The following is a 13,127-nucleotide window of genomic DNA, read 5'->3' as shown; positions in this document are numbered from 1 at the left end:
GTGGTGTTCCGGCTATTCAGTTAGTTTAGCCTTCATTTAGCATTGTAGCAGCTGGAGGCCACATGTTAGCGAAGCTATTGTTCGGTTTTGTAACGTCCGAGTGATGGCTGCGACTTTCCCACAGCGCAGAAAGAAAACTCTGTGAGCATGTTACACTCAGTGTTTATGCCTTGCTCGCTTTATGACCTGTATGGCATGGTACTGCGTCGCAGTTGGGTTGAATTGGACTTTTTGTTCTTTAGTTTGTAACTCGAAACCATCTATAATCGGACTGATTGCGTACAATTGGATTTCAGTTTATATTTTCTGCAAACCACCTGTGTCAAACTCCAGTCCTTGGAGGGCCGCTGTCCTGCAACTTTTAGATGTGCTTCTGCTGCACCACACCTGAATAAAGATAATTAGGTCATTAGCAAGGCTCTGGAGAACTGATCTACACAAGGAGGAGGTTATTAAGCCATTTCATTCCAGTGTTTTGTACCTGTGGCACATCTAAAAGCTGCAGGTCACCGGCCCTTGAGGACTGGAGTTTGACAGCCCTGCTATAAACTCATCCTGACAGTATTTTGCATGTGAATTACAGTATATGAGAACATTCCTGGTTGATAATACTGATTTATTTTTTTGGTTTTTGCTTTTGATCTATTACAATTGTCCTCTTTTTTTTAATAAGGAAGTGAAATTTGCTTCAGTTTATTTAATAGTAAGTAGTTTTTGAAATTCCAATAGCAATTCAATGAATTACAAAGATTTTCCCTATGTGTGGATTAAAATGTATGGTTTTTTTATTTTATTTGTGAATGCATCATGCCACGTCAAATTACAGAGTGCTGCTTGAATGGTTAATACTGCAGGAATTCTTATTCTTGATTAATTTATAGAAAGGAGTCTAAAATATCAGATTTTTCATCATTATGGCCTCCTAATCACTGATCAAGACATCTGTCTGTGTAGAATAAGTAGACCTCAGCTGTGGGGTTTTCAACAGACTGCCAACATTTCATATGGTTGCATGATCAAAATTCTATTATTCCAAGGGTTAAAACAACTTTGCTGTGTGTACAATTAGCCACCTGATTTTCTTTTTAAAAGTAATGGCCTAATAGAACAGCTGAAGGACACTATTAGAAAATGCAGTTTACTTTCTAGAAATCTCATACACCTTTTGAGGTTCATCTGACCTAATGTAGCATTTCTCTGATGCTGAAAAGGTTAAGGAGTCCTCTCCACTTAGTAACCTCATCAACACCAAAGAGTGTTTTTGTCAGTGCAACTTGCTAATGTTTACGGGTGTGTTGCATTCACTGTTCGCAAAGAAGTGTGATGTTTAGCTTACGACCTGCTGATTGCTAATTAGTTCCAGTGGAGTTGTATGGTCTCCAGTAACCCTGTTCTCATGGATATGATTTCTCTAATAACAACAGATTTCCCTTGTGGGCAAAACTTTTAAGTCTGTTTAACTTTTTTACTGTTGTTCAAGAGGCATTTATCAGCCGCAGCTGACAATGCGGATTACAGAGCATTTTCAACGGTTCAGCAAAAGAATCCTTTCATTGTCTCCTTTGCACAGCACAGACAGGATGCATGTGCTAAAACGATTGAGCGAACTCTAATAAAGTAGTTAGGAGAGAAAAAAACTATCCCCATCTATTTTTTTTTTTTATCATAACCCCTTGCTGGTATTCAAGCCCCCAGCTGGCCTACTAGTCTTCAAGTTCATCCTTTAAGCACAGATGTCCACTAATTGAATCAGTCAAGACTTGGAAACTTCATGGTATTTTGTAAACGCCATGATTCTGAGTAAGTTCTCAGCTCTTTGCAGAGCATGTGACTGTAAAGGCTCCTGAGCTCTCGCTATGTGCTGAACTAAAGACATGTGAGTTTGTTTAGCTGGGATGTTTCTCTTTGACTGATCCACCTTTTTTAGTTTTCGCAGCTCTTCTCATCATGCATGTTTACTGGTTTTCATTCTGCAGCAGTCTACTCTGACGAAAGTGGATCTCGTATTAAACCGATTTGTCTAATTCAACTGACTAATCTGGCTGTAGTTACAAAACTAGTTTGGCCTTTTTGTTTCTTTATGGCAGTGAGGAACGTAACACTTTATTGTGTTTTGTTATGTAGATTTATGCAAGTCCTTTAGCTTGTAGGTTTCTTATCAGCATCATATGTCCTTCTCTCAAGGTTAAGTGAATCTGCTAATTAGTTTAATCGTTTTATTCATAGACATCTAATATTGTTCCTTAGTGACTCTGGAATATTTAATGAATAGGAGCTCAAATGGAATGGAAAACAAAGCATCTTTTTTTTTAAACTTGAAATTGTTTTGAGAGAGCAAGTGAGGCCAATATTTTTTTTTCTTGCTTAAGGGCAGAAAAGGTGTGCTTACTTTCATTCTTTCTCTTGCTTCCAGATGATTCTGTACTAGACATGGGAAGTAATTCTTTCTGTAAAACTACAACAGTTTCACCCTATATTGATACCTATATGAATCCAAAACTTGAATTGTTTCACATGATGTAATTGCATTATTAAAGCAGGAAAACAATTATTTCCACTGCTGCGCTATAAAATATCATAATCATTGTTGCACTTATGTTATCTTTACTATATCTTCACTTGGGTGAATACATAGTGGGAATTTTTTTCTAATCAATCAACCTTAGGTCAGAATTTTCCACTTTTCATTGATCAGCTCTGATCAGTGGACCAGAAAAGTTAGGTTCTCCCTCACCCCCTATTCATTAAATGGGTAACAAACTTGGAGTTTCTCAAATTTTTGATGTATAAACACATCAACCAACAGGTTTCACTTTCAGACAAGAAAAGGCTTGATCAGTGCATCACTAATAAGCACCTGCTAAATTTAGCAGCATGACTTTTTGCAAGTTTTCTTTTCACGAGTTTTCACGTCAGTCTTCCTTTTGCTCTTATGTCAAATAACTCTGGTGTAACAGGTGATGCTAACAAGATAACTAATTTCAAGTAGACTTGTCATCCGGATGTTGTTTAGACGTTTAATATAAATGTAGAATATTACCTCAGTGAGTGATTTGTGCCTTTAATTTCCATACTTCAACTATTCAAGTGTTATATGACATTGTTGCAGTGTGATCCATAGACTCTGTTCACACTGGAATTTTTCTGTCATCTTGTTAAAAGGGTTTTAAGTTGTATGAAAGACAGGACAGACAAACGTCATCAGTTTTGAATTCGCAGCATTTTAAAGCTGGCCTCGCCTTCATGCCAGAAGCTGGTCCATGCCTGTTGGGGGGGGGGAGGGAACTAAACAGAAATCAACAAACCTTATGATTATCACCACACGAGTCCTTCCAATTCACACTGAAAAGTGAGCTCAGACTAGCGCTCGGCAACACGTCTCTTATTTACCTTGCCTTCATGTCCCGCTGTGCTGACACAAAAAGTGGCTAACATGTCCAATTATTAGTTCCTGTATCTTACAACCTATCCATAAACCCTGGACTTCATTATTATGGGAGTGTTTTACTGTTTTTTTTTTTTCTCTTTGTTAAAATTTTATGTCAGCTACCTTCAACCTGAGACTAGTTTTCCCAGCAGTTCTATAACAAAGCATTCAAATGAAGAGAGTGTTATTAGCCTTTTATCCTGAGTGAATTTATTAGAAATATAAAAATAATTTTAAAAAAAAGTCAGCTTTTCTTTCACTGTGACCAAAGTTGGATTGGATGTTTCGGTTTGGACAATTTAATTTAAGAGTCTCTCTGAATGGCATTTTCGAACCTGATTGTTTTCTCTTTAGTTGGCCGTGATTTCAGGCGATAACACAAACGCTGTTAATCACAAAAAATGTGTAAGAGCAGTGCTTAATTTCCCTGTGGAACTGCAACAATCAGTCGGGCAATCTGGATTTTTGCATTTCAGTCTTTTTGTTTAAACATTTCAGGAACAAAAAATATACCTTGAAACAGATGGACTATTATTTGTCTATTCATTTATTCATGCAGTTTATTATGAATTGATTTGAGTGTCTCGTAAAACATCTTTGCTGTTAATTATTGAAGTTACTCTAGTTACGGGGGATTAAATAATACACAATCTGCGTTGAATACTCTCAAAGTTTTCCAGTGTTCAGTTGTCGTTTTACAGCAGAGGCGTCACTTTACACCAGATTGTGGAACCGCACAAAGGCCTCAAGCCTGAAGCCTTTAAACGTGCATCTTTCATCCAAACGACAGACACATACGAACCTTAGAAAGTCTAGTTTTGGAGAGAAAATGAAAAAAGCCTGATGTGTGTCTGCAGTCTGGCTTGTGGAGGAAAATGATTTCTCTTAGTTTTTAATATGAATTGATATTCATTACTGCATAACCAGATTTTTAATATACTTCTGCCCACTCAAGCAACTATAAGCCAGTTTTGTTATATTGTTCAAGTAAGGTTAAGAAAAAAAACGCCAATATTAGTTACCTTTTTCAGCATTCCTCTATTGTTCTCTAGTTGTGGATTAGTTCTGATCATTTACTGGGAAGGAGAAAAAAAAATGAGCCGACTTAAGGAGAGCATTAGTCTCTGAGTGGGACAGATGTTTTCTAACAAAACAGAGCCATGCATTATTCATACGATATCATTTCTATATTCCTGGCATTTCTTTGCCAATCTGTCGAGCAGTGTTTCATCCACATGGTTAATAGGTTTTAAGAGGCCTCTTTGTTTTGGTTCTTTCCACAACTAATAAGGGGAAAGTCTGTGAAAGAAAGACAGTGCTCTGCAGATCAGTGCTGCTATTCTGCAGAGCTTAGCTTTAGTTAAAGCATTATCATAAACACTGAATAATCTTAAATTTTGTAGCGAATGAAAGATAAATAACTGGGTTAATCTAGAGTGTCTCGAAGACAAAGTTCAACTCGTCTAAGAACTCGGCAGGGATGAATGGACTCATGGTTTACCTGCTTGGTATTTTAATCCAGTTTTATTTCGGTCTGGTTGGTTGCTTGTGATTCGGTGCTTCTTTAAAATCTGCTAAATCAAATGATGTGACCTTAAAACTTGAATAACGGCCACACTGATAAATGCTTGCTGAGTAAACCAAACGATTTTCCCTGTTCAGATATTTTTTTAGAGCAAAGAAAAGAAGTATTGCTGTTTGGGTAAAATACTCTAACACAGGGCTGTCAAAGTCCAGTCCTCAAGGGCCCGTGTCCTGCAGTTTTTAGATGTGCCACAGGTACAAAACGCTGGAATGAAATGGCTCAATTACCTCCTTTTTGTGTAGATCAGTTCTCCAGAGCCTTGCTAATGACCTAATTATTTTATTCAGGTGTGGTGCAGCAGAGGCACATTTAAAAGTTGCAGGGCAGAGGCCCTCCAGGACTGGAGTTTGACAAATGTGCTCTAACATAACCATATTTACAGCAGAAATGGCGACGTGGGTTTTGAACAGCTCCTCTTAAGCCACAAAAACAAAGATTTTAGACTTGAAGTCTGGAAATTATGTCTGAACTTATAATAGCAATAACAATACAAAAATATATTTTTTTGAGTGGCACATCAAGTACAAAACTTGACATCTTAACCTCTAAATAGTGTTGGCCGTCACACTTTACGTTTGAAGATGCCATATTGTTGAAAAGCGAACATGTTGAGATTTTCTTATTGTTTCATGCTGGAAGGTTTTCATGGAATCAAGTGATACTCGCATCTTATCCTACATCTTGTTCTCTTGCCTTTGAAGCTGGTGTTATTTCAACCAAAGACGCTTCCTACTGAAACATTAGCGCTTGTTGTTCATTTGGAAATTAGCCTTTTTGGCTGCAACTCAAAACTCAGAACTTCACTATTTATTTTTCACTTCGTAGCACATCTTGGAGTACGTCAGATTTTTAAATGTGACGACAGAAGCTGATTTAGAACATGGTTTCTGAATAATGTTTTTTTGCTTGAACCAAGTAAAATAGCTCCTCCTCCCCCTGTCTAGAGGACTATATAGATTTTGAAGCAGTGGGCAATAAAAACACAAACTTTGCCACATGTTTAATACACTAAGCCACTTCAATAAGTTCCTCAATCTAATCACAGTTCCTCTAAATAAAAGCAGTTCCTCTTTTGATTCATTCGGAAATTTGTCATCGACATGTATTGACACATTGCTACTGTCTTTCTTTGAGCGTAAATGTATATACATATATTTCTTTTGGAGTAAATATTATACGTCAGTTTCAGGTAATTGGGTTAGAAACTGCTAAGATTTTGCTTAAACTTGAGTTCTGACTTGTGTGCATCTGAGATGTACTCAGGTTTGGACGGGTTGCCTGCGCTGTACACTGAAAAGAGCTTCTGCTTCTGAAGAGTTGCATGTTGACCTCCTGAATTTGAAAATCAGTGTTATTTGTTTAGATGGGGTGCAAAGAGCATTTGATTTGATTGCATACATTCTAGATTTATTCAACATGTTAATAGATAGCCTTGTTGTGTTTTTTTAAAAAAAGGAAAAAAATCTTTTCATCTGCACCTTTTTTTTTTTACAGTTTTATTCAGTAAATTAGAATTTACGTCCCGATGAGTCTCGCTTTGTCAGATTAAAAGTATCTTTTAATCAGGTGTTAAACATACTCATCAATAAGCCCACATTGCTATTTAAAAAAAAAAAAAAGTTTTTCTTATATAATATTCTCATTTTAAATGTCACTTTTCAGTAACTGTAAGTGGAAAGTCATCATCATTAAAATAAAGGTTTTCAAACATCCATCTCCTTAAAACAAATGGGCTTTTTAAATAACCTTCTAATTTATTGAATGGCTCTGTACTGTTTAGATCTACAACCCTAACGGAAGGCTAACATTATGTTCGTCATGTTTCTTAGAGAAGAGAACTTCTGAAACAACCGTTATTCAACGATATTCAATTAGAAAATGTCAAGGTACCTCTGGAAAGTGTGACTTTCGAGCATCTATGTTCACAAATTACCATCGAGAACGTAACTGGCTCTGCACAAACTTGTTTTGTAACCTAAAAGCAGCGAGAGAAGGTTTGCCTCAGGGTGGCCTTCTGTTTGGATGTATCAACATACCTCATCGGGGAAGTCGGCTCCTGGCTCTCTACCCAACTCCCTCTTAATGACCCAGATTCTCTCCCTGTTCTCAAAAGTTGATGTTGCCATGATTTCTTTGATCCTTCGCTGCCCAAAATGCAGACACGTCTCCAGCTGAAGAAAAATCCGCCCTTCCTTTTAGGTTTCATCTTGAAATAGTCGCAAAGGGGGAAGGGGAGGTGAAAAATGTCTCCTATTCATAAGAAAGGCTGCCGATTAAGTCTGACTATACAGTAGAGACCAAAAGTTTGGACACACCTTCTAATTCAATGGGTTTTCTTTATTTTCATGACTATTTATAAGGCAATAAATCCCACTTATTAACCTGACAGGGCACCTATGAAGTGAAAACCATTTCAGGTGACGACCTCTTGAAGCTCATCAAGAAAATGCAGAGTGTGTGCAAATCAGTAATCACAGCAAAAGGTTGCTACTTTGAAGAAACTAGAATATAAGGGGTATTTTCAGTTGTTTTACACTTTTTTGTTTAGTGCATATTTCCACATGTGTTATTCATAGTTTTGATGCCTTCAGTGTGAATCTACAATGTCAATAGTCATGAAAATAAAGGAAACTCGTTGAATTAAAAGGTGTGTCCAAACTTTTGGTCTGTACTGTATACTAGTTTACCTGGTTGGGCTTCGGATTCATAAAGAACGTTTTATAGTTCTCGTATTTCAGAAACGCCTCTGTTTATTTCCTAGTAGAAGGAAAGTCTGGCATCAAAACATTTAAGTGATGTATTTATTTGCTTTTCTAATGACTTCATTAGCTTTGTCGACTCTCTTCATATATCAGCGTGAGCTCAGTGGAACCTCAGACATCTCCGGTGCTTCTTGTTAATTTCAGTCATTCTTCACCGACTGTAACTGCTGTCAGAGTTCTGTGAAGTCCCTATCAGTTCAAAGAAGATGGCGTAGCCTTGTTTTTTCTTTCTTTTGGTTTGCTTCCCTTTTTGTCGACGCATTACTGATGTGATACTTTCCTCCTGCAGAAACATCCTGGCTTTCTGAGTCTTGACCTGGGAGAATCTCGCGGCTTTGTCGGTAAGCACTCAAACAAGTTAAAAGTTGATTTTTTTTTTTTTTTTGTTTGTTTGTTTCTTTTTTAGAACAGATCAGATTTTTTTTTTTCAAAGCAGAGCTCAGGTTTTGCTAAATCTACTTGGTCAGACATGATGAGGAACGTTGGTGATGAAGTTTAGTTAAATATCCTGAAAGTTTTTGACTCATCTATTAGTAATCTGCAAAATAATTACTATTTTTTTTACATAAAAAAAAATAGTAATTATTTTTACTATTAAAAATAATAGTAAAAATTATTTAATAACTGAAAATATTTCAGTTTTCAGACACAAACTGAAATATGTTTAACTGTGATTTTGATCTAATAAATGATGACCAACATGGGGCAGAAAATGCACACATTTACATTTTCTTTTTGTTTTATAACAACAAAAAATTAAAGCAACTTTAGAGAGATTGGCTAAGAATTCATATAAATGCATGCCAGATTTTGCATATTTTTCCTTGCCAAGAACAAGAAAAATCTACCATTCTCATTTGTGCACTACTTTAAGTACTGGTCTGTTACATAAAGTGCAAATAAAATACGTTGAGTACCAAGTCATAATGTGAATGAACAAGAAAAAGTTCAAGGAGTTTGAATATTTTTAAATTGCACTGTAAAACGGTGTTTTTAGTTTTGTTTTTGCCTCACTTTTCTCATTCTAGTCCAGCTGGGCCGCAGTCATGCAGCACCCCAACTTTGAGACCCGCCACCCGCTCCAGACGGACGAGCAGCAGGAGACCGGTTTCGACCCGCTTCACAATTTCAACAAAAATCGCAGCAGTATGTCAAACCCTGAAATAATTTGATCCGCTTCTAAAACGACAGACACCTAACGAGCTGGCTCTTTTTAGCCAGTTGAGGTTCACGACAAATGTACAAGCCAAAATAAAATCAAATGAAAACTGACTGAGATTTGAGTCACAGGCGAGACGGGGTGAGCCTCAGGGCGAAGGATGTTTTTAGGTTTATGTGGGAGAGAAAGAAAATATTGTGGAACTGATGAATATTCATTGTGAGCGTCTCTGTGGAATGATCTACTCCTTTAACTAATGCTGATAGACAGCTCTCTGACTTGAATGCTTGTTTACCTGCAGGCCAAATTAGACGTATTACCGCCATTAAAGAGCAAGAGGCAGTTTGCCACTTTGCTTTCTGTCATGACTTTCCCCCGCTTCTGGCCGTTTCTGCTGCTTTGACCTTAACGAAGCCAATGAAAACCAAAAAGAACCAGTCATCTTTGGAGGCAGCTTCTGTTAGGAGTTTACAGAAAAAAATATCATCAAAGAAAAATGTATTTTTGTTTCACTTTCCAGCACTAACACCTCCCTCTTCTGGTTACCTTTCAGGAGGATCTCTTGATGGCAGCTTCTCCTCCCAGTCTGAGTCCACCTTCCTCTCCTACAGGTCTGTTCTTTCAGTTTTACTTGAACCTCTTCCCTTTTGGAGGACACTGCTGATTAGTTATGGTGTCGGATTTGGGTCGAGCCGCCCAAAACCCCTAATCGCCTTTCTCCTGACGTGCAGAAAAGAATGGGACGACTTGTTCCTCAACAGTAATTACCTGGCCAGGATCCGGCAGGCTGGCATCAACGGTCGGCTGAGGAGTAGTCGCTTCCGGAGCGTTTGCTGGAAGGTAGCCGTCGAGTTGATCAGGCCGTCTGATCGAGTTTTGATTAAGTAATCTATTTTAATAGAACAGAGTACTTTCGAGGAAAGTAGAAGCTCAAAGTTTTTAGTCGTGGAGGGTCAGATTTCGGCATGTTTCAATTCGATATCCTGTGTTGGCAGCTGTACCTGGAGGTCCTTCCTGAGGACAAGGGCCAGTGGATCAAGCGGACCAAGGAGCACCGGGCTCAGTATGAGAAAATCAAAGAGATGGTGGGAGTGCCATTCTGCTCAACATTCAGTTTATTTATTTTTTTTTTTACTATTACTGCTTTATCACTACATAGTATTTCCCCCCCTAATATCTAAATACACAGTGCCATGCAAATGGCTAAAATTGTTTTGTAATCAATTTTCGACCTTTAATGTACGACAGTGTCATATAGCCAGGTTGACACCTCCCTGGGTAATGTCTTTAGAAGTTATTTTCATACATCTACATAGTGTTTTTTCTTGATGAAGTCCTGTATTTTGTACTCAGCGAATATATGCGTCGCTGACAGTGAAATTCTCTTGGCATCCAGTATCTTAGCAAGGCCTTTTATCTTTGTTCTGTGTTTACACTTCAGGTTTTCCCCCAGTGTATTAAAGGCCTGGCGGGCCACCAGGCTTTACTTGGCTAAGCATTGCCTATTTATTTAAGTTTTTCTTAAAATGTTTGCATGTTTAAGACTTTATAGCTGGTGTTCAAGTATAAATTTTCTAATCTTTCAATAATGCATAATTATCAAGTGATATTTTCAAATTTCTCGTCAACTTTAAACATTTTTTAACTCAAAAACACGACGAGCTCCTGGATGAATGACATCCTCTCGGTGATTGAACCTAGGAGCTGGCTCTGTTTCCTGAAAACAAAATCTACCAGATTGTGTGTAGAAAGCATTGTAGTCCTTCATCTTTCTGTCTTTATTGTTCATTTGTCACAGCACATCACTAACCCCCGTAAAGCTGCGGGCCAGCAGGACCTGGTCGTCAACAATCCGCTGTCCCAGGATGAGGGGGTGAGAATTTGTGCTTTTTCGTCGGGTTTTGTCTTTGTCTTGGATGCTAATGAGTGAATATTCTTAGCAAGTCACATTGACAACATCCTGATCCCTCAGCGTTGGTCCCGGAATCCTAATAACAGTTGCTGCTCTACTTGTTGGACAGTTTTTATTAAATAATCGTGTCAAATCTTTATGTGGTAAACAGCTGGAAAGCAGAATGTAAAGTATGTAAAATGTTTTTTATGACAACCTGCCAGGTGTTGGTGCACATAAAGTGTTTTGTAGTGATTATAGAGATCAATATGCAGTAACAGGAAGATGGAGCACATCGTCCTAGTTATAAAGTCCTTACACTGGCTCCCTGTAACTCTGTAGACTTTAAAATACTGTTGTTGGTTTATAAATGACTGAAAGGCACCAAAATGCACTAAAGATCTGTTGTTGATGCATCAACCTTCCAGACCTCTCAGGTCTTCTGGTTCTGCTCTGCATCCCCAGAACCAGAGAAGCAGCATTCAGCTTCTATGCACCACAAATCTGGAACCAGCCTCCAGAAAACTGCGAAACATCTGAAACGCCGAGTTCCTTTAAATCAAAACTGAGTTACCACGCTTGGTAACTCTACCAAGAGTTGCTTTTCGGCCGTAACAAATGGAACATTGACCGGATGTGTATGATTTTGCTGGTGGCACTCATAAAGATGTAATGTTTTACATCTTTTGTCTCACATGTTTTGTTCAATTGTTGACTGCATGGTGTTTTATGATGTAGAGCACTTTGCAGTGCTTTGCTGCTGAGTTGTGTACAAATATACTTAATTGATTAATACTCACCTTAAGTTAAATTCAACAAAACTCGTTATAAGTTTTCATACTTTGACCCAAATTGCATAAATTTTTTTTCTGGAAATTATGGAAATGTTGCCTTAAAGTTTTCTGATGCTAAAAATCTCCCTACTAGAGAAGTGAGCATTTTATTCATCTGTCTTCACAAAAGGGATGAGCTTTTGTTAATCCATTAATTTATTCAGTCATTTATTATTGTATCTAATTAATGTGGCTGCACGTTTATTTCTCCTGCTACAGATCCTTCAGATTTGCCTAATTTGTGTCGTGTTTTTGTCCCCAGAGTTTGTGGAACAAGTTCTTCCAGGATAAAGAGCTGAAGGGGATGATCAAGCAGGACGTTTTTAGGACGTATGCAACCGTGTGTCTGTTTTTTTTTTTTTAAACTTACATTTTCTGCTGCATGAAATCACACATTTGTTCTTATCCTCCTTCAGATTCCCTGAGATCTGTTACTTCCAGAACGAGGATGTGAGGACCAAGCTGACCGACATTCTCTTCTGTTATGGCAGAGAGAACGAGCAGCTGCTCTATAAACAGGTGTCACCTTTTGTTTTCTTTCTTTGGCTGAGTCATAGTGTTGATGATCATGATTTTTGGATGGATGAGGTATCTAAAAGTGTAGGATTTATTTTCTTAATCTATTTTCTTTCATAATCTCTTTGTTTCTTTTCATTCTTACTCTTTCCTTCTTCTTTTCTCTTTTTTTCTTACTGTTTCTTACTGCTTTTCCCTTTTTACTCTTTCTTACGCTTTCTTACTTGTACTCTGTTACTTTCCTTCTTACTTTCTTTCCTATCCTTCCTTTATATTTTACTCTCTTACTTGCTCTTTCATACTCATTTCTTTCTTTTTCTTACTCCTTCTGTATTTATTCTCTCTCCCTTCTTTTCTTAATAGCAATTCTTGCTCTTTTCCTTTTCTGTCTTCCATTTTCTTCCTTTCTTTCCTCAAGCTGAAGAACAAAATGCCTCCGTAACCTTATGGTTATCAGTGTCAGTAACAGGTGCCAGCGAATAAATAGATGGCTAGTAAAACATCTACTTTCCAAACTGGAAGTGACACATGGCGGGGCATTGGCTAATAATATCTAAATTAAAGCTGCCATCAGGAATTAGAAACCTCGTGCATCATTATGAAAAAGACTGATCACAAATGAAGCATGCTCTTCCATCTATCGCTACCCTTATAGCGCCATCTCTCTGTGTGTGTGCGTGCGTGTGTGTGTGTGCAGGGGATGCACGAGCTGCTGGCCCCCATAGTGTTTGTGCTGCACTGTGACCATCAAGCCTTCCAACACGCCAGCGAGACGGCCAGCCCCAGGTCAGTGTGTGCTGAATCCGTTTCCCTTTAGTTCCAGCTAACGTCTGCTTCTCTGCAGTCGGCAGATTCTGATTTTCGTTTTCCCTGCAGTGACGAGATGAAATGTCTGTTGGATCCTGCGTACCTCGAACACGACGCCTAGTGAGTGCAGAGCGCATTAAGGTTTTT

At 38.1% G+C, this 13,127-nt stretch overlaps 1 protein-coding gene across 2 annotated transcripts in view; it reads left to right on the top strand.

The window, feature by feature from the left end:
• The window catches only part of tbc1d5 (TBC1 domain family member 5), a 29,234-nt gene that overhangs the window by 323 nt on the left and 15,784 nt on the right, over nt 1-13,127 (top strand). For both annotated transcript variants that reach the window (XM_023345030.1, XM_014470116.2), the window contains exons 2-11: nt 8,064-8,115; nt 8,803-8,920; nt 9,487-9,544; nt 9,665-9,773; nt 9,929-10,018; nt 10,732-10,806; nt 11,920-11,987; nt 12,074-12,176; nt 12,871-12,959; nt 13,050-13,100. In XM_023345030.1, the coding sequence (XP_023200798.1) occupies nt 8,821-8,920; nt 9,487-9,544; nt 9,665-9,773; nt 9,929-10,018; nt 10,732-10,806; nt 11,920-11,987; nt 12,074-12,176; nt 12,871-12,959; nt 13,050-13,100 (743 nt within the window). In that variant the 5' untranslated portion in view covers nt 8,064-8,115; nt 8,803-8,820. The remainder of the gene's footprint in view (nt 1-8,063; nt 8,116-8,802; nt 8,921-9,486; nt 9,545-9,664; nt 9,774-9,928; nt 10,019-10,731; nt 10,807-11,919; nt 11,988-12,073; nt 12,177-12,870; nt 12,960-13,049; nt 13,101-13,127) is intronic.

The sequence above is a fragment of the Xiphophorus maculatus genome, chromosome 13 (genome assembly GCF_002775205.1).
Source record: "Xiphophorus maculatus strain JP 163 A chromosome 13, X_maculatus-5.0-male, whole genome shotgun sequence".
Classification (NCBI taxonomy): domain Eukaryota; kingdom Metazoa; phylum Chordata; class Actinopteri; order Cyprinodontiformes; family Poeciliidae; genus Xiphophorus; species Xiphophorus maculatus.
The sequence above is the reverse complement of the archived record's forward strand: the minus strand, read 5'-3'. Positions and strand labels throughout refer to the sequence as shown.